Source organism: Eurypyga helias, unplaced genomic scaffold (genome assembly GCF_000690775.1).
Source record: "Eurypyga helias isolate BGI_N326 unplaced genomic scaffold, ASM69077v1 scaffold12985, whole genome shotgun sequence".
Taxonomy (NCBI): Eukaryota; Metazoa; Chordata; class Aves; order Eurypygiformes; family Eurypygidae; genus Eurypyga; species Eurypyga helias.
Window position 1 is genome coordinate 1 of NW_010249539.1, and position 27,373 is coordinate 27,373.

Here is a 27,373-nt window from a genome sequence, read left to right on the forward strand (position 1 = left end):
CTCCGCCCCCCTCACACCTTCTCCCGGGGCACGGCCGACCTGGACGGACACACACCCCCAGGGCGGCAAAATGCTACTGAAGAGAAACAGCGGAACCTCATCTCCGATTAAATTAGGGCTGTTTAATTTTTAGCGTTTTGGGCTTGTTTTGTTTTTTGTTTTTTGTTTGTTTTTTTTTAAACACTGCCACACGCCCAATGTTCTTTTGAATGATCAGTAACAGCTTCAACAGCTCCCTCTGCTGCCAGTAAAGATGTATTTCAGCTGCTCTGTGCAAAACGGCTCGCAGCTGACAGAAAACATCACATTCCTGTCTGTCTATGCACGTACACGTGTCTACATCTATGCACACAGGTATGCAGAATCCTTAAAAATACCGTCCGGGAAATACTAGGGGCATTCTAACACTTCCCCAAGACTGCTACTTTTAAAGGATTGTTATTTCGCCAGTAAATCAAAATACCAAAGGCCAGTATTTTCATATGATACTCTCAAAATACTATCTTACTCAATGCAAAAGACTCACACCATACTACCTGCGTATCTAGCTATCTATAGTGACACCCATGGAACAATGGCTAATTTTTTAGGATAGTAAGACGCAAAAGTTTGTCTTAAGCTGCCGCTACCCTTACTATCACAACTATTTTTCAGTCTTCCTCCCATCTTCCCAAGTCTTTCACACTCCCCTTGCCGCCTCCTCTCCGTACCTGCCCCTCTGCCAGCAGGTATCAGCCAGGTGTGTTGGTTGTTTCACAACAGCGAAATGGCTGGTTTGCTGCACGCTGACAGCTATGAAAAGCTGACTGAAGCAAACGCTCTCTATTCCCCCACAGCATCATTTCTAGATCATCAACCCAACCGCACCGGACAAGCACCTCCTGCCCACTGCTGCTGCACGCTTACCAACTCTGCAGTCCGGAAGAAACAAGATTGGAATGACTAACTGAAAACAGGCAAGGAAACGACAGCTAACAATGGAATCATGGGAAAAAAAACCACAGAGGGTTTAAATATATAAAAGTGAGAAGTTACACTGATAGAAAAATACGCGTGCCAATACATCCTCCGTTGTGGAAGACACATGCTACAGCTACACAATGCCATCGCATCTCTACATTAGTGGTTGCCCAGATAAAATTTAAGAGGAGCGGTTTCAGTTAAGATGTAATAGGCCTACTCTGCAAAGACTTTACACCGACAAGACAAAGCAGCCTGACTGCACATGCAGAAACAGATGGCCAAGCAGTACCCCATAATGGGATCTGGACTAAGGCCCGTTCATGTCACAGGTGACTTGGTACTTCTTATCCAAACTTACTCGTAAAATATACCACCAGCCCACCCATCAGCCCCGGTCACAGATAATTCAGAGGTCCCTTACTTTAACAGCAGAGACATCCTTCAGACCTTGCTGGTATGTCTCTTCGCAGGCTTCCGCCATCTTCTCCCTCCCAGCACTATGGGCCTAGCATCTCTCCCACCTTCTTTTTTGTGACACTTAAGAGAACAGATTCCTACCTTCTCAAACTGCTCAGCTTCCTTTTCCTCATCTTGCTCCAGCCTTACATGTCCTTTTTACTAGCTTTGCCTCACCACATGGTATTAATGTGCCAGGGAAGGCAGCTCTGAGGCTGACTGGGGCCTTGCAGCTCTGTGCTGTGGCAGTGCGAAAATCAGCCAGCCCTGCCACAGGTGGTGCAGAGAAATGCTGCATCCGTATCCTGGGCTGCACCAGGAGAAGTGTGGCCAGCAAGTCAAGGGAGGGGATTCTCCCCCTCTACTCTGCTCTCATGAGACCCACCTTGGGTACCGCATCCAGCTGTGGAACCCTCAATATCAGAAGGATATAGACTGGTTGGAGTGAGTTCAGAGGAGGCCACGAAGATGCTCAGAGGGCTGGAGCCCCTCTGCTATGGGGACAGGCTGAGAGAGTTGGGCTTGTTCAGCCTGGAGAAGAGAAGGCTAAACAACAAGGTTCCAACCCAAATTCTACGATTCTATGATCCAGGGCAAGAGATACAATCAAGTTACAGCAAGTAAACAGATCAGCAGCACCCTACTGCACCCCCTCTACAATTGGGGGGTGTGTGTGTGTGTGTGGTGTAGAATCAGCAAGGATACAGAAAACGAGAAATAGAAATTGCGGCCAGCATCTGCCAGTACTTCTCAGCCTAACTGCATATTTCCCTTAAACAAAATTCCCAATTACAGGGTTTCACAAAACACTGAGAAAAAAACTAAATCAAAATCCACCTTCATCTGGCCAAGTCTTACATGTTGTTCATCACTACAAGGCTTAACCACTCTGTTTTCCCATTTAACCATTAGCAGTAGTATTCTGCACTTAGCAGGAAAAAAGAACAGGCCTAAGGCACACAGAAACCCTAGTTTAACAGATACAAATTGATTTGCACTGCAAACTACATCCAGGGCACAGGTGGGTGTACTGAACACATTAAATATCTAGAAAACTGAATTCCTTAAAAGCCACAGTCTCACATTCCAACCCAGAAGGCACTTCCAGCATTACCAAACCAGAACATACTGTATGTCCTCCTCTCATCAAGAGATGAATAATCTCAGAAAAAGGCACTTTTAAACCACATCATTTTGTATTAATATGCAGCCAAGTACAAGCTCAAGTCATCCATGGAGAAAAAACCAAAACAACGCTCAACCGAAAAACCAACCCCAAATTTATCTGACACCCTTTACTCCTGCCTTTTCCTGTCACACTTTCAGTGACCATCTCCCCATTTTTGCGTCTTTCGGTTTGGCTCAGCTACCCAGCACCACAGGCAACCGCATTTCTCCAACAGGCTCAAAAGCCCCCCGCTCCCAGCTGTACCCACACACACTTCATGAGTACTGGAGACTAGGCTCAGTTTCTGCAAGAAGGGCATAGGTGCAACAGCCATTCACAGACTTCAAAGTACACATAAACACAGTGGTGCTTTATCATTATATTTTTCCCCAATTAAACCTGCTGGCTGAAGTAACTGTCTTCCCACAAGCAACGCACAAAACACTTGTGATTACAAGGTAATTATAAGGTACAAATTTCGGCAAAGTTTCTGTACCTGTGAAAAATAAGGAGACAATACAGAAAAATGGCAATGAGACACTAAGTACGCTATGGCAGACTTTTCAACTGAGGTGGTTTATAAAGAGTTTCAGAAATAAAAGAAGTGCTTTAAATCCTTATCGTTTCAAAAATACATTGCATGTGTTCTGTGCTCTCTACAATAAAATTAGATTTTATTCAAGACAGAAGTAGCTCCATTACCTGTACTTGCTACATCATCATGAGGTATGATCTTGAATTTTGGCATAATGCCTTACAAAAAAGTAAAGTGTCTGTATTAGGGGAAAAACAGAGGAAGTATTAACCATGAAAAAGTAGTATTCCATCTGGAAATTTTTTTTTTCCACATTTCTTTTGATGACTTCTCTAGTCAGATCCAGTTAGAAAAGAATTTCTCAAACTTGAAATACAAGAGGATTGCTGTATTAAATATACACACATATTAAGTAATAAAAACTCTGTATTACACAAAGTAACAAATTTCTAACCTTATCTTTTCTGGCTTCAAAGTTTCTTCATAGAATCATAGAATGGTTTTGGTTGGAAGGGACCTTAAAGACCAACTAATTCAAACCCCCCTGCCATGGGCAGGGACACCTTCCACTAGACCAGGTTGCTCAAAGCCTCATCCAGCCTGGCCTTGAAGACATCCAGGGATGGGGCATCCACAGCTTCTCTGGGCAACCTGTTCCAGCGCTCATACAGTTATATTTGTTCATACAGTTATATTTGCACTCAGTTTTAACTTCAACATAACCTGAAATTGTTACTGAAACATTAGAAAGTCAAGGAAAAGAGAGTGGGGAGGAAGCATGGTAAAGGAACAAGTAGTATAATATATTACTCAGGTTATTTTCATATGCAGTAGAAAAAAGGAACAACAAAAAAAACCCTGAAAATGAGGATCAGAAAGTGTGTTTAATTTCCAGAAGCTTCACTATCAGCAGTCTTGGTTCTCTTTGAAAATAAAGCCCAGAAGGGTTTTGGATTTTTTTTTCTTTTTTAAAATTATGAATGTAAACCGTATCTGTATATAAACCTCTAAAATTCAAATACATACCTCAAAACAGACTTGTGTGGTCAGCTGGGAACACTGAAGTGAAGAACAAAAAAATTGGAAACAGGATTGTACACTGATAATTACATCGCAGATAGCCAAAACAACTTGCTTTGAGCCTCCTTCACACTCTTCTCTCCTACAAGGACAGGCTGAGAGAGTCGGGCTTGTTCAGCCTGGAGAAGAGAAGGCTCCGGGGAGACCTTATTGCAGCCTTCCAGTACCTGAAGGGGCTACAAGGAAGCTGGGGGGGACTTTTTACAAGGGCCTGTAGTGACAGGACAAGGGGTAATGGGTTTAAATTGAAAGTGGGGAGGTTTAGATTGGATATCAGGAAGAAGTTCTTCCCGGAGAGGGTGGTGAGGCACTGGGACAGGTTGCCCAGAGAAGCTATGGATGCCCCATCCCTGGAAGTGTTCAAGGCCAGGCTGGATGTGGCTTTGAGCAACCTGGTCTAGTGGAAGGTGTCCATGCCCATGGCAGGGGGTTGGAATGAGATGGTCTTTAAGGTCCCTTCCAACCCAAACCATTCCATGATTCTATGATTCATACAGCAAAACCCATTCTTAATGCCATTTACAGTCAGTCATCTGTGAGAATGTGATGTAACAAATTAGGTATTGTAGTATCACTGAGGGACATGAGCCGAGAGGAAACAACTGCAAAGAGCTTCCTGTCATGTGTAATTTTTCATTCTGTACCTTATGAAAACAATTGAGAAAGTGTTGTGTATTTTTTAAAAAGGTCAATGTCAAATACAATAAAAAGGTAAAAGTCTTGATATTTTAAAGATGAAAGGTCTTTAATCAGATACCAGCTTGGATTAAAGCACAGATTTTCTTCTTTCCCATATACAATATGGAACTAAAGTAGTATTTGCAATTGTCCTTTCTCAAGAAAACTGCTGTGAAGTATATCACACAATAACATAACCTTCTCACTACCTCCACAAACCAAAACTTAAGATGCAAAGATAATGCATTCTACATTAAGACTGTGAAACGGTTAAATTTCATGCAACGGATGCAGGCCAAAGGAAGTCACAAGCAAGTTTAAGAATCAATATTGTTTCTTTATTGCTTGGTAGTAAAAAAGTTGTATATAAACTATTTTGTTAAAAATACATCTGATATGCAGATTTAAGAAAGGCTGACTAATATGGCAGTGTCCATACCCCCACAAAAGAGCATAATGTAGTGATAAATGTAATGAAACAGGCATCCTCTTGCTGACATAGCAACACAGAATTTAAATTCTTGCACATATTGTCTTATATTACCTTATGTAAGTATTTTATACAGGTAAACCATGTTTTACATATCCACCACACTTATTTCTTTTATTCTACAGATTTCCAATGGAATCAAAATAGAATCTACTTTTTAATTAAGGAAAAAAAAGATATTTGTTTAAACTTACTTCCATCTTTTACGAAAATTTATTTGCAGTACTACCCCACCATGTATCAAAACACAATATTATCAAAATACTTACTCTACCAATTTTTTTTTTTTTAAAGCTTTTTGCACTGTCTATAACTGTGTATCTCCTTTCTGAAAATTATCTGAAAGTGCTTGGTTTTGCCCAATACTCCACTTTCCCAGTAACATTTTGTATTCAGAGCTCTCAATCTCTTGGAAACTGCGAGCTAACTACTATAACCAACATTAAGCCCTTCTAGAAACATTAGCTCTTCATACGAATAATCAGGTGAAGCTTGAAGAAGAAAAAAAAAAATCAAGATTATTAAATTTATGCCTGTGAGCTTGGTGTTTACGTTATGACATACTTAGATACTGAAGAGATTTCACAAGCCAGGTATACATGAATGGGAGTAGGGATGCTAAACACTCACCCTGGCCAAACAGTTATTTTGGGTTCTCAACGATGGACAATTATCTCTAAAAATATCCATTTTAAAAAGAACAATTAATGAACTTTCTATTTTCAGAGCTTTGAGGGTGGTGGGGTTTGGCAAATATAGCATCAGTAGAAAGTACATATTGATAGGTCCAGTCAGTTTCTCGTGAACAGAAGTAAGACCATCAGCAGGACATACTTTCAGCAAGAATGAAATAAACTTGATGTTTCCTGACAAGACATGGGAGTACCTAATAAGAAGATTAATTTTTATCTTTGTACACACTGATCGTTAACACTGCATAAACTGATGAAGAAACCTGATTCTCAGATCTGAAGGAGAAACACAGTTTAGAGCACTCATATTAAATGGACTGAAAGTATTAATTTAAAACAAGTCAATTCCAAAACAAAGTGATTTCCACTCTGTTCATAAAGCAGTTTAAGTTAATTTACAGTTCTCAGAATATACTGCAATCTCTACTAAAATGCATTGCATTAGAGCTTACATTCTTACGCACTCAGAACAAGCGTTATTTTTCAGTTTCTATTACACAGCAAAATTTGCTGAAGTATTGCAAAGATATCCCTCCCCAAAACAAGTAACAGACAGTAGAGATCAGTAGACACAAAGCATTAACATCACAAAACCATCACTGGTAATTTTAGCAGTAAGTCACACTTAAAATATGAAGGGAGTGACACTGGCTTAAGATTTTGGTGCCAATCAAAACAGCCACCCTCAGTCCAATAAAGCCACTCTGAAGAACTTTAGCATATATTCCACAATTTTTTTTTATGCCAAATATTCCATATCCTTATCTAATAGTTGAAATATGTTGCCTTAGCTTAATAAGGAACCTGTGAGTAAAAACAAAAGAGAAATGCAAAACTATAAGGCATCCGTCAAAAACGAGTCAGTAGTTAAAAGAAAATGGGAGAACAAGTGGCCTTGAGGAAAGCAAGATTTTCAAGTGCTCACCCAACTGCATAGAAAAAGATGCTCTTCAACCTGTGATAAGTATTAAGAGGGAGGTAAGAGGGGGAAAAGAACAATTTAATTTAACATCTGCATACAGCTGAACCACTCTGGGCTGTGAAGTGCCCTTCACAGAGTCCAAGGGCTTACGTACAAAAGGCACACATGCAGATGTTGGCTGACATAGCTATCTCCTTGTATGATTTGCTTGGCTACTAGCAGTTAGATGAAAAGAATATTTTCATCTTCCAGAGGCTGCCTTTTATCTTCAGCAAACACTTCTCAATTCTGCAGGAGAAGACTAGAAGAGAAAAATCCAGATGGACTAGAAGAGTGAAGACAGTTTATCCACAGGGTAATTATATTACTCATAATATTTAGCTCACTAAAAATGCCTTTTTAAGTAAAAAAAAAAAATTTAATAAGGCTTTTACCTTTCCTGTCCAAAAACTTACATGTACTTTTTCTTTCCAAGATGAAGCCCAAGTAGCTCAACAGTACGTGTCAATCTTACTGATTTTACTGGTGAAAAACCATTAAGTGTTTAACCTTGCATGGATGCCACCACAGACCTTGTAAAATGCTACAGTGCCATAAATACATTTCTTTAAATAGTATGCATCTCTTGGGAGTTTTCAGTTTCTCCAAAGTGCTAGCAGGCAAGCATCTTCTAAAAGTTCCACCTGCAAGAGAAGAAAACAATTCTAAAAGTGCGCCGAAATATCAACCTGAGTTTTAGGGTGAACACACCAATTAAAAAGTTAGCAGTTGCTCTGAAATGGAAAAAAAATGCCACAATCACATGAAGTGGCTGCCGTGCATTGCAAGTTTCGCATGTGAAATCCTAAAGGAAAGGAATGGAAAATGTTATGTAGCTTCAGCGCAACGGTACGTTAAGGTTTTGTTTATCCCATAGCTTGCAATGGACGTGCAAGAGCTCAGCTCAGAATTTTTACTTCAACTGTCAGCTGTCTATCTACTACTTTTTCTATGTGCCACTATGCATATTTTAAATAAACTTAACTGGCTGTCTTCAAGGCCAGGCTGGATGAGGCTCTGAGCAACCTGGTCTAGTGGAAGGTGTCCCTGCCCATGGCAGGGGGGTTGGAACTGGATGGTCTTTAAGGTCCCTTCCAACCCAAATCATTCTATGATTCTGTGATGAAATGAAGCCTGCTGAGAACATGGGCCTTGGACAGATGACGAAGACATGCTGCAACTTCAAGTGATGCAGCTAGCAAGACACAAGGATAAGCTGAAACACTGTAGAGGTCACTTCGGGATAGTACTAAGAGCATGTCAGTTTAGGGGGAAAAAAACCCCTGAACTCAAGAGCAGCAGTGAACTCAAGCAACCAGCAATATTATGTCATTCAGGTACTGCCCAACTCAGGAATTCTATCTCATACAGGAACTCTCAGTAACAACAGTTGAAATCAGGCCACAAAGCACACATCAACTGCCTCCAGATGCCGGAACAAACCTTTACTGGCAGCAGTTAAATACACATTTGTGTCTGACTTCTTCCTCCATATCTGAAGATCTGAGCTAAGTTCCATGAAACTATATGCTTTTTATCATAAGTTTATCGGCTGGAGGCACAGAAGTCTTAAACGTCACTTATCTGTTCAGCTTCAGTAAAGTAAGCTATAATAATTTATTACAAGTCTGAACTAACTAATTGAAGTTAAGATCTAAATCCCACCTGTTTATATGTGAACAGCTTTGCATGGCAGTGGACAAAAACTGATCTAGAACCATGTTAGGGAACAGTATTACAGTTCTTCAAGCAAGATCTGTTTATGTTTTGTAGTACACAAACAGGCCTGGCTAGTTTCCCAGATGATTTACAAAATAATTCTGTTGAACCGGAGAGACCTTTACAAGCGATTGCACAGAGCTGTTTCTCTGCTATTAAAACATCTGTTTTCATAAGGGACAAGACTTTAATCCTAAGGAAGGTTCTACAATAAAAAGCTGCCATAGATGGACATTCAAAATTTGTTATATCCTATCTCACTAGAAAACAGCTTATTTTTAGATTAAATAAGTAATGGTTTAAATTTAGATAACTTTTAGGTAACAGGGACAGCTTTCTTATTTAGGAAAGGAAAGAACAAATTAGAAACAAACACATTTTTAGAGTGATTTCAAGACTTCCCCTTCCCCCTCCCCTTTTTTTTTTAAAATCGAAGTGCACTGGAATTAATTTTCATATATCCCCTTTTCTTTCTGTTTCTAATGTTTAAAGAGAAGAAAATGAGTCTTTAAGTCAAAAATCGTATTATGTATAGTCTGTTCATGATACCAATTGAGATACAGAAAAGAAAAAACACAGTCACAGGGGTAAGAAAACAGCTGGGCATGAAAACACCACTGCAGCCAGTTAATTAAGAGGTTGTCTCCTATTGCATTTATCTAATACTGGCTTTTAAAAATAGAAGAAAGGAAAAAGAAACCACACCAGCAAATCGGAGTAAGAATTCTGAATCAGAAAATAAAGGTTTGTCTCACTGAAATATGTGGGTCCCTCACAGACTACAGAGCAGCAACGAGACAGCAGCCACTAGAAAGCTATGATTTGCCAAAATTTGCTAGAGAACAAAAAACAAAATTAAAAAAACCAACCATCCTTACAGTCTATCACATACCTCCAAGGCAGGTGATATTTACACTGTCTTTGACAAGCATTTCTCCAGTTTGGTCTTAGAAATACCCCACAAGAAAGATACAACAGTTTACTGCAGCTTCTGAATTTTTGAAACCTGAACCTCCTTGCAAATTAGCCGACTATTTACCTTCTTACCCACTGAGCAAAACCAACAGTTTATTTCATTACCCTCTAGAGATTTATAAACATTTGGAAGCATACCACATCCCCAATCTTTCTTCTTCTATGGCAATGGTTCCAAAAAATTGGGTACTATTTAATGATGAGGCACAGAGTCCAAATACACTCTGCTTATTTCAACAGTCATACCTGTGCTGCCAGTAAAGTTTGGAAGGAAGTATCCCATTGCATACCAGCTCTCTACTTTGCCTTCCTTTCTAAGCTGATATAATTAGAGAGTGTTTTCTTAATGAATAAACAACAGATATAAAGAAAGGGCCACACCTTGCACCTCAGCCTTTCAGAATTTAACCTCAAGACACTTGAAAGGGTTTGGGTCTTAGATTTTTAAACATATCTAATTTCCACTTGTGCATTTCCCCCATATTGGAAGTTACTGAGAGTTTGAAATGGGACTGAGCTGACACAGCATGACTTTATGCTCTCAGCATACTGAGAATTTGGCACTGTGCACTTTGCTCACTTTCTTCGAATCCAGTGCATTTATTTTGTCACCCCAGAGCCCCTCTGCTCCCCAAGGATCAAGATTTGTATTTGAACACATTTGTGTAAAATCACCTTTCCCCTTCAGATTATCAATCAGTGTATCATCAGTTGAAGCAAATCATATTAACTTCCAGGGTTTTTTTCCCTCCAACATTCTTAACTGTTTTAAAAAAAAATAAAGTAACTGGATGCATTCCAAAACCATGCTGGACATGTTTTTGACATGCTTAATGCAGTACCTCAAGCCATTCACTGAAGTTTAAGGACTCACAATGACCCAGCCTCCTGGCTTAGTAACCTACCATAGCTCCCTGCGGTATGAGCCTTTTCATGTGCCTCCATTCTTATTAGCCAAAGCTCCACTGATCAATCAGAGAAGTATCTGGTAAGCAGTCACCTTATGCAAGCACACAGTACAGGGCAGCAAGCAAAAGGAAGAAGCACTGTAGTTATTCCAGTTATGCAGCTACCAGCAGCATTCCTATCTTCTGGGTAGTTAAGCACACCGCCACTAAGGCTGAACCTTCATTTCTTGTAAAAAATTAACACGCGGATGGTTTATTTCTCGGACCAGCGATGCCACCCCCACAAAATAGTTTTTTATTTCAACATCTACTCGAATTACAAAGTCTAAATAAACAATCAGATAAGAATTTGGTGGATAATTTTGCCTTTACCGATTTATCAATAACTGAGTGATCAAATATAATTTCTGCATACTTGGGTAGAAACTTTTGAAATTGAAAGATTAGGGTTTTTTACACAGAACTGATACATGTTCAACTTCATTTCTCTTTATTAATTACCTTCACTTATTTCACAGCATACCACTTTCAATATTAGTCCCCAGTGTTTGATACCCGCACAGCTTACTCTGAGCTTCTCCTCTCTTGCATCTCCTGTTTCACAGGCGTGGCAGGTGCCTCGCTCCCTTCCTGTTTCACAGGCGTGGCAGGCATATCACCATTGATACTCTCCATGCCAGTAACAGACATCAAGCTTTTCCGTTCTTTGGAGTTCGATTTGTGCTCCACTTTCGTGACTCTAAACCTGAGGTAAGCAAAAGAAAGATTCACTTTTATTTCCCCAGAAAGGAGTTAGATCGTACCCAGTGTATTGGACAGGAACAGAGTTTCGGGTCTCCAAGCGTAGAGGGCAGAGCAGACACCCACAGGGATCTAGCTTCACCTCAGAGCAATCTTCCTTCCTACTGTTAATAGTCACTACTGCTGAATCACGCTTTCCCAGAGAACTGTGTTTTAAAGCAGAATCCACAGATTGTATGCTACTACTTCGAATTTTCTAAGTGATTTTCTAAGACAACTACAACCTAAGCTAGGAATTAAAAACGATGGAACAGAACAAAGTGGTTTCTATAGCTAAAACCTACTTGAGAAATATTAAATTCAGAAACAGAGGAATTTATGAGTGTGCAACCCTTACTTCTTTTTAGCCAGTATCAACAGAGCAGCAGCTTTGGATTTATACCCACAGTAAATCCCCATCTATTTCCATAGGCCTAAAGTTTTTCTTTTTTTTTTTTAATCACATTTTTACTTCTTCCAGAAATAACTTCAGCCTAACAGTAACAGGGTTACAAAAAACAACCACCGATGCTATAAACAGAGTAGAATTAGTGGATATCATCCAACATGAGCCACTGTAGCATCCCTAAGCATACAATAGAATGCCCTAAGTCTTACCTTCCCACAGAAAGGACTGTAACTTCTCCAAGGCGACTCCTCCTGTGCTCTTTAGATTTGTGAGCTGGTTTTATAAGATGCCATCGTTTGTGGCTACAGCGAGTACAAACATCCTTTTCTACCACCCCTCCAACAGTATGGAAGTGATGGCCTTTGCAGCTGTGCTTAAACGGAATAGCACCAGGTGACAAAGGAGACCCTGGACTTGTTGGACTCCCAGGAGTGGTAGGAGATAAAGGGCTGTAGGAAAAAGTATAAAGAAAATTTGATGTTTAATATAAAATCCTGTTTCTTAGAAAGGATAAAATATAACCTTCAGTTATGTTTAGTGAATAGTTAGCTTTTTCAGGGACCGTTTATTTGTGAGTATGTCTGGTTTAAGATTCCCTCCAATATTGTATTTTGCAGTTAAAATCACTTCCATAAATGAATTCACCTGCACTCACGTGGTTAAGGTAACCAACACAAAGGGCAATGAAAAAAAAAAAGTCAGGCTAAAACTGAAAAGTACAGGTTACATGTACTTATACTGAAGAAGACATCCAATTAGTTGATTAAATTCACATATGTAGAGCTACAGAAAGTATTTCAGAATTGTTACAGTATCTTTAAGAACTCACAGAAGAGCCCAGTCCCACAATATTGCAATAAAATGTCTACCATGAAGAGAAAAGGAATCAACAAACCATTCAGCTTAAGCTTCAGAAAAACCTCTTTTTTTAAAGTACCTAAAAGAAAGACACAGCAGTACAACCACCAAAAAGCATTTATTAAGAATATCTAATAAAATCAATCTATTTTTATTCTACAGTGGAAAAGCAGGTAAGATAGATAGAAAGCAGATGTGCTTTTCTTGGACTTCAGCATCAGTTTTGACCCTGTTCTGCAGCAGAATTTCCTAAAGCAAGCTAGAGTTCAGTGCATTAAAGATGGGATTACTGTAGTGTGAGGTAGCACACCTTGTTAAGAAAAAAAGAAGACATCAGAAAGATACGTATCAGTAGCTTACTATGAAAAGACATACTAAATGTGGTTATTCTGCTCCTGATGATATTCAGTGTTTTGAATAGATCCTTGGGTAATGAAACAGAATTATAGCTAAAGTACCCATAAACTTTGGGTCCCCCATAGTAACTGTAGAGAAGAAGATGAGAAATCAGGATGGTCAGGGAAGAACATGTGTGGGAAATACATTCACATAAATATTATTAAAAATACTGGATCTATTGCAGTGAGGACAACACAAATTTCAGGGCTTTAGCAGAAAAATTTCACAAACCCAGGTTAAAAAGCAACTAGCAGCTGATCATTCTTCAGAAAAAGAAGGTGAAGATCACAAGCTGAACACAAAACACTATGGTGTTGGTTAAAAAGGACGTATTTTGCAGTGGAAATGACGGGAGTATAACCTGTGAACCTAAAGTTATATTACTCAGCATCGGTCATGCCCCAGCTGAACTTTCCATCCAGTTTTAGAAATGTTATTTCAAGAAAAATACTAACAAACTGAAGAGACTCCAAAGGAGAAGGGAAAGAACAAATTAAAGAAGTAAAACATTCCATAAAAGAATGGAGTTACTTGAATGCTTATTTTCAAAACAAAAGTAAGGACAGGAGACATTTAATGGTTTTCAAATAAAGAAGAGAATGCTGTAAGGGAAATAAAAATCTGTTCAACATATTAAGCAAACACAGAAGATGATGGGTTTATGTAGCAGAAGTGCAGATTTTACTTAGCCATTACTATTCCCATTGTTAGGAAGCATTTCATAGTGCATCGAAGTTACAAAGAAATATAGTGGATTTGCACTTGAGTTATGAAGCTTCAGGATTATCTCAGAAAATATGTAAGAGCAAGCAATCATTTTCCCCTTCCTCTTTTTGTATTTTAATTAACCACTGAAACAATAGTCTAAACCTCCCATAACAACATCACACATCCCTACACAGTAAGATTGAGTTAAAAATCAGATATTTCTGCTGCACTGTAGAAGTTGAAAAATAATTCCTGTACTTGAGAAGAAAAAAAAAAATTGAACTTATGAAAGGAGTTCAATAACCAAGCCTCACCGTTAGAACAGGAGATAAGCAGTTGCATACTCAACTATTTGTTTTGCTAAAACTATACACCCCCACTTCTTTTTTTATTAGTGACACAGCCCTACTCGAACCTTCACCTTGTATGCCTTGAATACAAACACATTACATATGTACACATTACACATTCATATGTACATCCTACATATGTAGGATTACATATGAAGAGTATTTAGTGTAGTAAAGTGTTGTGTTAAACCATGACACTTATGTACAGATAAAAGTACTTTTACACAAATGATGCATCTGCAACTCCAAGGCTGGACTTTCTTTACATAATTCTCTAAATCCATGTGTAGTGAAAAAAAAAAAAAAAGAGGTAGGTCAGCCAATGTACATTATTACCACAATTATAAAGAAAAAAGTAAAGCAGAAAGAGACACAGAAAGATGTCTATTTTAAATTAGTGTCCATACAAATGAAACGAGTGCTGCTTCTGTTCTTTCAAGTCAGAGTAGCTTTGGACTAAGCCAGGTTATAAGTAACTTCACCCGAAATTAAACAAGTATTTGCAGCCTCTGTAAATCTTTAGCCCAAAAAGCAGTAAATCAGTGTTGCACATCTAGAACACATAACCAGAAGAGCTAGTTACTAACCCAGGGCATACATTACAATTTAGTGACTCAGAGACATCACAAGGAAATCAAAGTATTATCCTCTTAGATGATAGCTCAGGAAATAAAGCCATTTGAAAGGGTAAGTTTTTAGTTGCCTCAGGAAACATGCATTAATAAGATGAGTAATTACCTTTCAGGTTCAAAGACACTGCTATCTGCTACCATGGCCTTTAACACATCAGCATTTGCTGCAACGAGAATAAATAGAATTCTTCAAAAGTGTATGTACAGCTCTAACTTTAGAAAAAAAACAAACCGCAAAATTAAAGGTCCCCAAAGCAATTTAATCTAAAAGAAAGATGACTGCACCATGTCAATCTCCAAAAAGGCACGTAAGAAAACTGAAAAAAAACCCTTTAATATAGGTGTATAGGATTTCCTTACCACTAGATACTAAAATTATAGTTCATACTGTGCTCAAAGCTCTGCCCTAATACAAGCTGTATAAGGTAGCCACCTGCACAACATTCCCAAATAAGACATCTGAGTATTTTAAAACATCCACGTGACCACAGAAGTATCATTACCTCACACGTATAAAGCAATTTAACATTAAAAACATGTCTAAGGAAGCCTTACAAAATGCAAAATAATTATCAGCCAAGAAGTACCAATAGCTCACATATTCTAACATATACACAGGATACCTATTCCCACCCTCAAGGCAAAATACACAAGCCCAAAGCCCTAACAGTTAAGGGAAAACAAAAAAAAACCCAAGACAACAAAACAACAAACCCAACTCAAACATACAACTTTTCCAGAGGACAAGTCTTCATTCAGAAGTAACTCAAAGCAAGTTCATTGCTTAGGAGAACTTCAGTTTATCTAAGTGTAAAACTAAAAGGCTAAAGGTTCTTACAGTTTAAAAATCACAGAGTCTCCTAAATGCTGCTTCTACTGGGCAAGTATGTTCTGAACTAACCAAGCATTCCATGGGCTGGCTAAGCGTGATTTTTTTTTCAGGTTTTATCGTTTACTTTGCACACACAGTGCATGAAAACACCACGTCCAATATTACATTAATACTAGCCTAGCCTATTGTCCCAGTTAGGCACAAACCTTTCATCAGCCAACAGCTGGAAGAACCGTTAAGACAAAAAGTTTAACCTGGTCAAAACATAAAAATTTCACATGCTTTAAACAATACCATTAAGAAAACAACCTAGAGCTTTTATTTCAAAAACTAACAAAAAGATGAACCCAAAAAATCAAACCACCAAATAGTTAAAATGTCAAGCAGTGCGTGAACCCAACCTACCATACAAACTACCAGGTAAGCAAAAAACTTTCCTGTTTTGTTTAAAGCTACTGCCTTCTGAAGGCAAATCTCAGAGTTGAGCACGTACAAAATGGTTATTAAATGAAACTACATGAACAAAAATACGTTTTTTTCAAATATGCTGAAGAATGTTACAGAACTCCATCACAAAGGCTCATTACTGCAGTACCACAATACCATACCTTCATTTTTCATAATGTAGTTAACAATTTGTCCCACAGTGTCACTATTCTCATGTATAGTTTCATTCATTTCTGTGCAAGGAAATAAATGTTGTCAGTATCATAGCCTTCCAAATCAAGATATGATTTATTTTAAAACAAATTAAAACCAAACAAACAGAAACAAGACAAACCAAAAAACACACACCAGAAGAAGTTACATAAAAAACAGACAAGTTCTATTATCACTTTGGAGAGTAAGCTTAGATGAGACTTTTGAACCCTTATGCAGGAAAAAAATGTAAACACAAATTCCTGGAATCTACACATCAGCTCTAACATAACAATCTAAGACTTGAAGAAACTCAATATCTTCACAAGCGTATGGCAAAGTTCCCTCTCTAGCTTGTAGAGAGGCAAACAAGAAAGCAGTATTTCTAATCCTAACCATAGGGAGGAAAACAAACAAAATCATTAACCGGTCTGCGGTCACTATTTTAGAATAGCAATTATAGGTTTCTAGTATAAGATGGGTTCAATTTAAGCTTTTCACCACAAGGAATTAATATTTGGGCTTTTTTAATTAAAAACAAAATTCTCATATGAGTACATGAGCAAGGGATTGAAGAAACAAACCTCCTGACTATACTTTCAGAATCAATTGTACCCATTAACAATACTGGAAGCTTCCCCATTACCTCAGAAGGCAGAGAAAGACTGGGGAGAGGAATAGAACAATTAAGAGGCACAGGTCTGCCCTTCCCTAATAATTGTTACGATGAGTTTTAAAAATAAGTAAGTAAAATCATAGGATTGGTGCAAGTTTGATAGGCGAGGCCCCAGACTTTTCTCTAGTAGATCAGGGCTCCCCCCTACCTTCACTCACCCTTCATCTTTGTCCTCATACCTGCCTCTCTGAAGTGCACCTTAGACACAGCTATGTCTCCAAATTAGGACCTCGAAGTTGTCCCCCTTTCCTTACCGCTCACCTTGCTGTTACCAACAGATCCCAGTCCCACTCGCTGCGTACACGCCCCAGGCAGGAACTGCTTAAAACACAGTGACACACCCTTACTGCACCACACGGCTCTATCCTTACCACAGAGCCACTGTGATTTGCACTCATTATCAACCTACTGACAGCAATTAATTGGGGGAAAGGAAGAGGCCCAAAATATTTACAAGTGATTTGGCCCTTGAATTTATAGAGTCAAATGCTATATTGGGTTACTATAGTCCCTCCCAACGGACAACACACTTCTCTTGTTTGTTGAGTTATTTTGTTTTATTTTGTAAGAGAATATGGGAAAAAGGAACCATAAAAACAAGAGCACAAAAAAAACCAAACATCAGAACAAAAACAATGGTATCTTTAAGAAAAAATATTATAAGCGCCACAGTCAGTCCAAAGGTTCAGTTTTATACTGAGGGTGGAAAGAAGAATGACAGCAAAACTGGAAGAAATTAAGATTGCTAAACATAAAACTAAAGTTTTAGGCTTTAAATGGCAGCTTTTTGTCTCTCCTCTCATAGAATTATGTATGATACTGATTTGTTGCTAATAGGAAGTGGAATGCAGAAAAGGGATCCAATTGCAGTATATTGTTACAAACATATCCTGGATACTTTGATCGCCCTGTAAGCTCTTAATCGATGTTAAAGGATTCACATAGGAAACTGGAAGAATCCTAGCTTTCACTGGCAAAGATCAAAACCCAACAAGTACATAAGGGTAATAAAAAGATTTTTCTTAATGTTGTTTTGATGTCTAATACAGACAGAGAAATGACAGAGGTCTCAATACATTATTCCACAGTAATAATAAGTAAAAAGTAATTTATTAAACTTCTTGTTTACCTATTTTTTCATCAATTTTTTCTTCTTCTTCTACCTCTTCAGCTTCTGTTGTACAGCGATATCCTTTTTTCTTAAGGACATGACAGATGAGGATCCCCAAGAGACCCATGATGAAGAAAACAGGAACCAGTGCAAAAGCAATATACTCTAGGTGCTCAGCATTGCCATCAGTTTTAGTTGTCAAAGTAGTTGTCTGTAAGCCAGAGTTTGACCAAACGTGGAGAAACTCTCCATTATCTACACATATAAACAAATAAACAGTTGTTATTATACACTGTAAATCACTTCAAAGCATTTAGAAAGTTACAAGCATGACAAAATCAGTGAGATCTACCTTCCGTCATGACTTGAATGGGCAACTACTCTACTGGCTGAGAACTCACACCTGTAACAGTACATATTCCCTCTTCATAAAGCAGTTCCAAAACATCTAACACACTGTCCTTGTTTAGCCTTATCTGGCAATTAAGTACCCTGTATCCTTCTATCACCTACCAACCCCCTGCCACAGTAGAGAGGAAAAAAAACACTCAAAAGAAGCTTGTGGAAGTTGAGATAAGAACTATTTAATTACATAAATAAAACTTATAGCGATATTAACCATACTACTACTAAGTAATTAAAAAAGAAACAGAAAATAGAACATATAATACAGTATCTCATCACCCATGGACCAACACAGCCAGATTTCAAAACAGCAATCAAATTCCAAGTGGGGAGGAAAAAAAAAAAAAACGAGCCCAAGAGTGGAGAGAAAAACCCCAGAGCAGGAAGAAAGAAAAACCCAACTCCACAACCAGCCTAACAAAAGAAGTTGCTTCTCTAAGAGCCCACCAAGAAGCTAACAAAAGGGAGCTACCAGCACAGCTACCTGCTAGCCCAAAAGCCTAAAACCAATCCACCCCAAAGCCTAAAACCAATCCACACCGCTGGGCCACTTTTTGCACCTTCCCAACGTGTGCACCCAGCCTGACCACTGTGCCCGATGTCTCATGGAATGAAAGAAGATCCTGTGGCCACTGCGGGCTGGCCAGCTCTGTGCAGGAGAGCAGCCTGTTCCTGCCCGAAACCAGCACACAAGCAAAAACCTCACATGATATTTCTTCAATATAACAGTGAAGAACAAATTATATTCTACCCTGATGGACCTGGAATCTCAACAAGGGGGCTCACATATTTCATTGAAGACTAACACTACCATTGCTCCTTCTTCCCATGGGTGAGGAAAATGCCGTACCATTCCTCCAGTCCTAACTGCATGCAAAATTGCTAAAAACCACAGTGCATTCCTCCCTAACAGGAGAGTAAATACAGGATTTAGTATTGACCCTTGCAAAGAAAAAGCATCAGGTTTGAGAGAAATGGCCTTGATTTTTTCTTAACAGCGGGATTTCACATCCCAAAAGAATGAACATTTACCCTCTACTCATCAGCATAAAGTGGGCTCATTATTTGCTTGTTTGAGGTTTGTAAACCACTTTGTATTTAAACTTTAAACAGGGTGGGAGAAAGGCTTTTTTCTTGTTTGCAAACCATTTAAGTTGCTGCATGAGCAAACGCTAACTCTATACCCACAATTAAGCGTTCTTGTTTTGATTAAGGTCTGAATTTAACAGGAGTATGTTACAGACCAGATTTCTGGACTACCAAAAGCATAGAACATTACTTTAGAAGTGACCTCTGAAGTTCACTAGGCCAAACGCTGCTAAAAGCGGCTCTGATGAGATCAGGTTGCTCAGGTATCCATTCAGTCAAGCTCCACCTGAAGGATGGACATTCCACAGCATTGCTGGGAAACCTGTTCCAGTATTTGACCACTTTTATGGCCAATATACACAGACTAATTAAAATCTCAGTACCTTCTCATATGATTCTATGATTCTGTATGTCAAATACAGAAGTATACAGGTTCAACTATTCAGCTAAATCCAAAATTACACATTTGCATACTCAAAATTCCTTCTGAGCCTCTGGAGTTGATACACACATCCCCATATAATACAGACTTAAATATTACTTTTCCAACATGCAAGAACATTGCTGCCTTTCTACCCTCTATTCTTGTCCTCCACTTCAGCTGAACAGAGTTTTTGAAATAAGACAACAAAAAAGTCCAATTAAAAAAAAAAACAACTAACACTATTTCAAGATATTTTTTCCATCTATTTGTATTAAAATGGACAAGGAAATTCACAATCTTTCTATTAATCACACTGGTTGAAAGAATGAAGACACGTCAGAAAGCCATTTACATGGCAGTGACACACAAGAGGTGTCTAGAACATTCAAATCCCTGCCTTTTAAAAATAATACAAGCCTCCAGAAAATTGCCGAAACACTGTTACTCCACAAACACGTCTACTGCATTGACTTTACAACTAAGTTGTATTTTAAAAATACCAGTAAGATGACAGATCTGTAAGAAAATATTTGTAAAAACACAGTTAGAAATTTATCTTAGTTTTCTTTATATCAAAATGCTAAAACTTTTATTTTTAAAGTATTTCTGAATGTTTTAGGACACTCCTGAACTGCTAATTCAAGACTAAGTAATACAACAGACTTGCTCAAAGTGAAAAAATACTTGCACTTTAAAATAACAACTGATAAATCCTCCATTAGCAAAAAGAAAAGTGTTAAGCATTTCTCTAAAGCAATTTTGTAGATGACAGAAAAAATTCAAAAAGCCAGAAATAAATGCAAACAAACTACTCATAGATCTGAAGGCTAAATGGTAAAATCAAGTATCAGGATGTATTCTTTGGACAAAGCCAGATGGCCTAACTTGCTTCCAAAACCAAAAAAGCTATTCACTTTTAAGAAAGGCCAGCAATCCTACCGATAACTGTATGCAGAATTCACTAGATAAGTAACCTTCAGAAGCTTTAACTTATGCCGACTGCAGTTGCTTTACACCACAAGGAAACAAAAGACAGGAAAGGTTAACAGCCAAAATAGTATAACTCAGAAGGTTGATCTTACATAGTTTATTTACTTTTAAAGAATTTATAATTCATGTTTTAATGTACCAAAATAAAATGTTTCTATTTTTTTTTTTTCTAAGCCATCAGATAGCAACAGCTAAGAAGTTCTCCACTTAATCACAAGAAATAGCTTAATTTACTTCAATTTACTTCCCAGGGAGGAGAAATTATTATTTTGATGACTGTATGTCATGGTTTAACTTCAACTAGCAATTAAGTACCACACAGACGCTCACTCACCTTCCCCCCGCCTCCTCCAGCGCAGGAGTTGGAGGAAAAGACAAATAAAGCTCGTAAAGTTGAGATAAGAACTATTTAATAATATGAATGAACATTATAATGATACTGATACTAACAATACTACTATTACTAAGTAACTAAAATAATAGAAAATAGAACATAGGATACAATAGCTCCACCAACACACAGCCAGGTCCCAAAGTGAGAATCAACGCCCGAGAGCCCCAGGGTGACACCACCACCAGGACAAAAAGCCAGCCGACCCCCCAACACACTAACAAAGGAACGTGCCCTACCACCACCAACCGTGCCAAGAGATAAATGACCCAGCTACCAAGCCACTGAAAACATAGATACAGTTTAAAGTACAAAGTTGGTTCACAAAACTGCATACAATCAACTTAAAAGAACAACTATATACGGATCCCAAATATTATTAAATGTTCACTGCAAACAAGAAAAATTTATATATATAAACCTGAGCCTATCTGAAGTTCACAAGCAACTGCAGCAACGGCACTACATCACATTTTCTGGACAGCCTACTGCTTACCATCCCCACCCCCCAGAAAAGTCAAACCATGAGAAACTACTGAGGTTGATGATCTCAGCCTACCTGATATACACCACCTGTAAATGCCTGCATGGTAAGAACCACGGTTTGGGTTTCTTTGTTTTCTGTTTCTTTTCCTACCTACACAATCTGGTTTGTGATTTAGTTCAGTGCTTCCGCTTGTACACTGTCATCTGAAACACCAATGAGAAAACCTCACCAGCTACAGTTTAACCTGCAGCCAAAAGCTTATGGTAATCTAGACAAATTCTCAAAGGACAGATGCAAACTATACTAGCTAAAATAAAATTTTAAAGAAGCCAGAACTGTGTCTACACTGGCACCTCCTGACAGAAGGATGTTTAAAAAACTTACAATGTACCAACTGACCACTCTGTAGCATAGATTAGTCCACTAGTAGGACTGAGATTTGAAGAGTTTTTGAACTAGGCAGGAAAACATACTTGAAGCATTTTTTTTCCATTTAAAAATTCATTAACATGGAGACTTCAACATACCAACCTATATAAACCTACGCGAGTTTTCTTCGTTTGTCCTCTGATACACAAAAATCCAATTCTCCCATTAAAATTCAAAAAGATACAAACAACTTTGCAAGGTATTTTGCTTATTCCTAGTAAAATAATAAACCATAATATTTCTACATAAATACAAGTTTGAAATCCATAAACTGCTCAATGCCATTCATTTTACATTCGGAGACGTAAAAATTCACCAAAAGCAAACCAAAAATACCCCAGAAGAAATTAGCTGGCCCAGATACTTGATGATGTGCTATCTCGGAAGCAGAGCAAAACACTCAGCTTTCATTACCAAATACCCTACACATATCAAGGAGCCTGCCCTCAAAAACCTCAGCAGTTATAATGCAAAACCAAGGCCTGCCTAGCTCATGAGCAACATACTTTATGTCCCAAGTCACAGCTACATCATTCATTGTGTGTTCCTTGTTACTATTCCCCAGAGGCATATTGTGCTTATTAACAGACTGTTGATAGTCTACCTCATTCTTATGAGGTATGATGTTGCTTCACAGTGGTTTTTCATTAGAAGTTCAGGCCAAAGCCATCTTCCTTGACTCAAGGCAATTCACAGAGAAACTCATCCTGGCATTTTTATATACCTGTCATGGTATACCAGTCTATATATCAGAATTACTTGAGGATGTGATCTAAATAAAACATTTAAGAGCAATATTCGGCACCTTTTTTTTACAGCACTTTTACAGAACAGAATATAGAAGGAAAAAAGTTAACACGTTAATGAAAAAAAAAAACCAACCAAACCATTTCATCCATCATTCAATTGCAGTTTTACATGGCCTATACAGATCTATTAATATTCTAGTTAAGCACTGTATTCCCTCCATATTAGTAAAATAATGTTTGACCACAAAATATTCCAAGTGTCTGGAAAGCTGTGATAATCACAGAATGGTTTGGGTTGGAAGGAACGTTAAAGATCTTATAGTTCCAACCCCCGTGCCATGGACAGGGACACCTTCCACTAGACGAGGTTGCTCCAAGCCTCATCCAGCCTGGCCTTGAACACTTCCAGGGATGGGGCATCCACAGCTTCTCTGGGCAATCTGTTCCAGTGCTTCACCAATTTCCTAAATACACGCTAATAACCTCACTCTGAAGAATTTAAGAAAACTAAACTAACTTCATTTTTAAAAACTTACTACGGTAACAGAGCTCTAGTGAACTTCATTGGGTCAACATCAACTTCCCAGGGAAGTGGTGGGAGTCACCATCCCTGGAGGTGTTCGAGGAGCGTGTAGATGTGGCACTTGAGGAGATGGCCTAGTGGGTACTGTAGTGCTGGGCTGATGGTTGGACTGGATGGTCTTATAGGCCTTTTCCAACCTTAGTGATTTTGTGAGATAGCGAAACTAGCCAGCTTATCTCCCTTGGCATTTCAGAACCAGTGGATATTTTCTTAAAAGAAACAAGGTCTAAATCTGCCATTTACTTTCATTCAGTGCATTCAGCTTATGTAGATATAAAATAAAGCATTTTACTTGAGCTACAGTAGAGGTTTCAGTCATCAAAGTCTAGTTTCATTAATTCAAGTGCTTAGCAATGACTTTTATAATTTGGAAGGCATTATGCACTGACTTAATAGAGCTTTTGAGTAAATATCACCAGAACAGTCTGCCATGGCTTCAAATTAAATATATTTCTTAAGAGTTACCCAATTTAAATAGTATTTCTTTATTCTGGACACTACAGTCAAATTCCCTTTGCATAACTAAGCATAACAAGCAATTTCAGTCACAAGTTGAAATATATCACTGCCCAAAACAGACAAACACGAAGAGATTTAGGAACTTTTTGGGTTTCTCTGCTTTACTAGCAAGATGGTAGCTATAGATGAGACCAGGCAAATTAAAAAAGGCTGCAAAGAACAGGTTAAAAAAGAAAAAAAGTATTTTCTACAGGATAAAACTCTTCAGTGAAAAAACCCTATTGCCTACCATTTGCTGGTCTATTGTTCAAGGAAACTGTACTTTAGGGAATACCGTAAATTGAATAACAAAGGAAAAACACCTATCATCAAAGAGGAACATTCAACAAGTTTGTGAATTCCGATTAACTTTTAGCTTCCTTGTAGTAATCGGAACCTACAACCAGAAGTGAAATAAGCAGGAAGTCTGATGAGAAAAAGGAAGCCACATGATGAAAGAACATACTTAGAACTAGTAACAGTACTGCCAATTGCCTTAGAGGTTAAGCAAGGTTAAGGTCTGCTGTTAAGAACAGATCTCAAAACCTTCATCAGATTTATCAAACGCAGTACCTCAAAAAGGTGAGCAGAAGGATAAACTGTGTTTCTTTAAAGGTCATTCTAACTGCACCTACTTTGAAAACACTAATAGTTAGATGCATACAGCAAGTAGGATGACCTACCCACTGACCAGCACCCTTACTACCCACCATCGCATTCCAAACCATAGAACTGTGAGTCTTTCGTAGACCTTCAAGCTGGAGCCTGCTATAAGTCCTTAAACTAGAGACCAAGTCTTTGGCTCACTTAAGCCACCAAAAATTGTGACTGTGGGCAAATTTTGCAGTAGGTCTGGAAAGAGAGCTTTCTACACTGAGAGATAAATCTCCACCTTCATGAGTTCTTTCCTAATCCCTATTTATTTCTGAATTACATCCCCTATCAACACTTTCAGTAAATTCTCTGCAAAAAGTTTTAGACAGGCTTCCCTGAAATTCTGAGGGATTCAGAGAGGAGATACCACCTGTGCAAAGACAGGTTCTATCAACAGCAAATTAACTATAGCTAAAAGCATTCCTGTGTAATGCACGTAACCCTCAACAATTTTAAACCACTGCAATCTCTACACTTCCACATGGAATTAGTTAGGAACCAAAAAGGAAGACCTAACCTAACAAATCAGTCCAAACAATCACAACATAAAGGCACCTGACATTATAATAATTCAATGAGAAAACCAGTGAAGAGTATCCAGAGCAGTTTTGTCCTGTTGAGAAAGGGAAAAACTACAATATTAAGGGCAGTAACAGAGTCTATTCCTTGTGTGTGACACAATATGCAGTTCATAATGCCACGGAAACATATACAAAAAGCTCACATTTCACTGTTTACCAGTGTTAACATTGCAGTGCTTACGGTATAATTGCACTGGTCACTACTGGTGCAGCATATAGCTCCTACTGCAAAAATACACAGAACTGATGACTTGCCTTTCTGTTGGGAAATTTTTCCTCAAATCTCAGCTTTCAAACAAAATCTGCACTGCATGCAGCTACCACGTGCATTTAATAAAGCACACTTCATCCATTTAGGTTAAAAAAAAACCCATCGTTCCTGGACACATGGATATTTTAAAGTACTCCACATCACAGGTAAATTTGCAAGTGCAAGCAGCATTGAATCAATGCTACCAAGTACATCAAAGCAAACTAACATCCACACTACTTTACATGAGCCGACAATCAATTTCAACCAAAATCAGTGTATTTCCCATGTGAAAATACAGCAGATAAACTGAGAGAAAGCATTTGGCAAAATCCGAGGAAGGAGAAAAAGAAGTGCTATTCTTCCATGGCTTTTGCATTTACACCTAGACTTGACAACTTTTATCTTCCATAAGTACAGTTCTACTCATTTACATGCACCAGAAAAAATTACTCCTACAGTTGTTAAATCCTACCAATGCACATGGTATGCTAACAGTCCTCCAGCGTAACTGCCTTCAAGCTCAGTAAAGCAATCCTGAGTATAAACATTTATAAGAAGTCAATACAAGGCTATGTATACATATGCTTTGGTTTACTAAAACATGTTTATACTCCGTTCAAGATACCAGTAGTAGGTAAACTGTAATCTTGGCATGTAGAAACATGCAGTAATATGCCAAAGTAACAACCATCAAAGAGCAAATTATTTTTGTTAGAAAATATTTTACACTAAAGCAACTGAGAAGGCAGGGGGTGTGGGAAATTATGATCAAGAAGAAAAATCCACAATTCCACTCCTCCTCTCACTTCTGCATAAAAAACCTGAAAGAAGTAAGAATTAGGGTCTTTAGAGCACCAGCCACCAGACAACATAAATCTGAAATTCAAGATGCTTAAACTTTCAGTCAAATTGATTAGCAAGGGGGGGGGTGGGGGGGTGGGGTGGGAAGTCTGGTAATGCTAGTATCTTTAGCACCATTTTATTGTCTCCTTGTGTGTCCAGTAGCAATTATTTCCTTCTGCTCTCCTTAAGAAAAGGATGACAAGCCTTCCATTCCTCTTGTTTTCAGGAAACAAACAGAAAGTTGTAGATCTCTCAATCCTTTCTGACCAAGCTGGCCTGTACCAAGCCACTTGTGCCTAATTTTATGCTACTTAGCATAAACATGCTTACTGTTTCCACTAAGTTTACTTACACTGGTACTCTCTTACCAGTTACACACTACTCAGAGGTAATAAAGCCGATGAAGTTGCGATACACACCAAGTAAAAATGTGCATTAGACTAAACACAAATGTTTGAGACGTGCAGACAACACACCAAAAGGCACTGCAGACGACACAGACAAAATCAATTTTCACTTTGAGATTATTTCAGTACCGTAACATCTGGGGTTAGATGTAAACCAAGAAAACGTCATTTAAAACCAACTTCCTCTGGCTGTTGCATGTGTGTGAGTGTTCCTCAGAGAACCTACGGGTTACACTACGCCCAACTTCCAAAACCTAAACGCTAAGGGAAGTTTAACCCCACGACTGACGGCAAAGTAGCAGTTTTTGGATGCGCTTCTACCTCGTGGGGCAGCCGATCCCAGCCCAAAGCGAAGTCAGCTACGGAGGAGTTACCAGACTCGACTTGGTGCAGTTCACTGGGCTTTTCTTCTCCTTCCTTTCTCCAACTGACGGCCGTACCTGACTACGTTAACAGTACGGGGCGGAGGCTGTCGCGACATTAAGATGCGTTTCAGCGCTGGAAGCACTGGCACGGGAACGCGGAGAGCTCGTCTCCCCTCGGCCCGCCCGCGCGGGACGCGGGACGCCGC

General features: G+C 38.6%; 1 protein-coding gene across 1 annotated transcript; it reads right to left on the bottom strand.

The window, feature by feature from the left end:
* Positions 1-11,189: 11,189 nt before the first annotated feature.
* Positions 11,190-18,242, bottom strand: RELL1 (RELT-like 1). Its single transcript, XM_010151399.1, has 5 exons — positions 18,038-18,242; positions 16,202-16,273; positions 14,868-14,925; positions 12,024-12,263; positions 11,190-11,370 (listed from the first exon to the last, which is right to left on the bottom strand). Exons 1-5 carry the CDS (start codon positions 18,144-18,146, stop codon positions 11,190-11,192), a joined length of 660 nt encoding a protein of 219 aa, XP_010149701.1. The 5' UTR covers positions 18,147-18,242.
* Positions 18,243-27,373: the final 9,131 nt, after the last annotated feature.

What these genes read in the sequence shown, in the direction of transcription:
- RELL1 (XM_010151399.1), bottom strand. Translation starts at nt 18,146, where the DNA reads ATGGGTCTCTTGGGGATCCTCATCTGTCATGTCCTTAAGAAAAAAGGA. An exon ending in AAAAATTGATGAAAAAATAG is followed by an intron (nt 16,274 to 18,037) that starts GTAAACAAGAAG and finishes TTCCTTGCACAG; the next exon opens with AAATGAATGAAACTATACAT. An exon ending in ACAGTCCTTTCTGTGGGAAG is followed by an intron (nt 11,371 to 12,023) that starts GTAAGACTTAGG and finishes TGCTTACCTCAG; the next exon opens with GTTTAGAGTCACGAAAGTGG.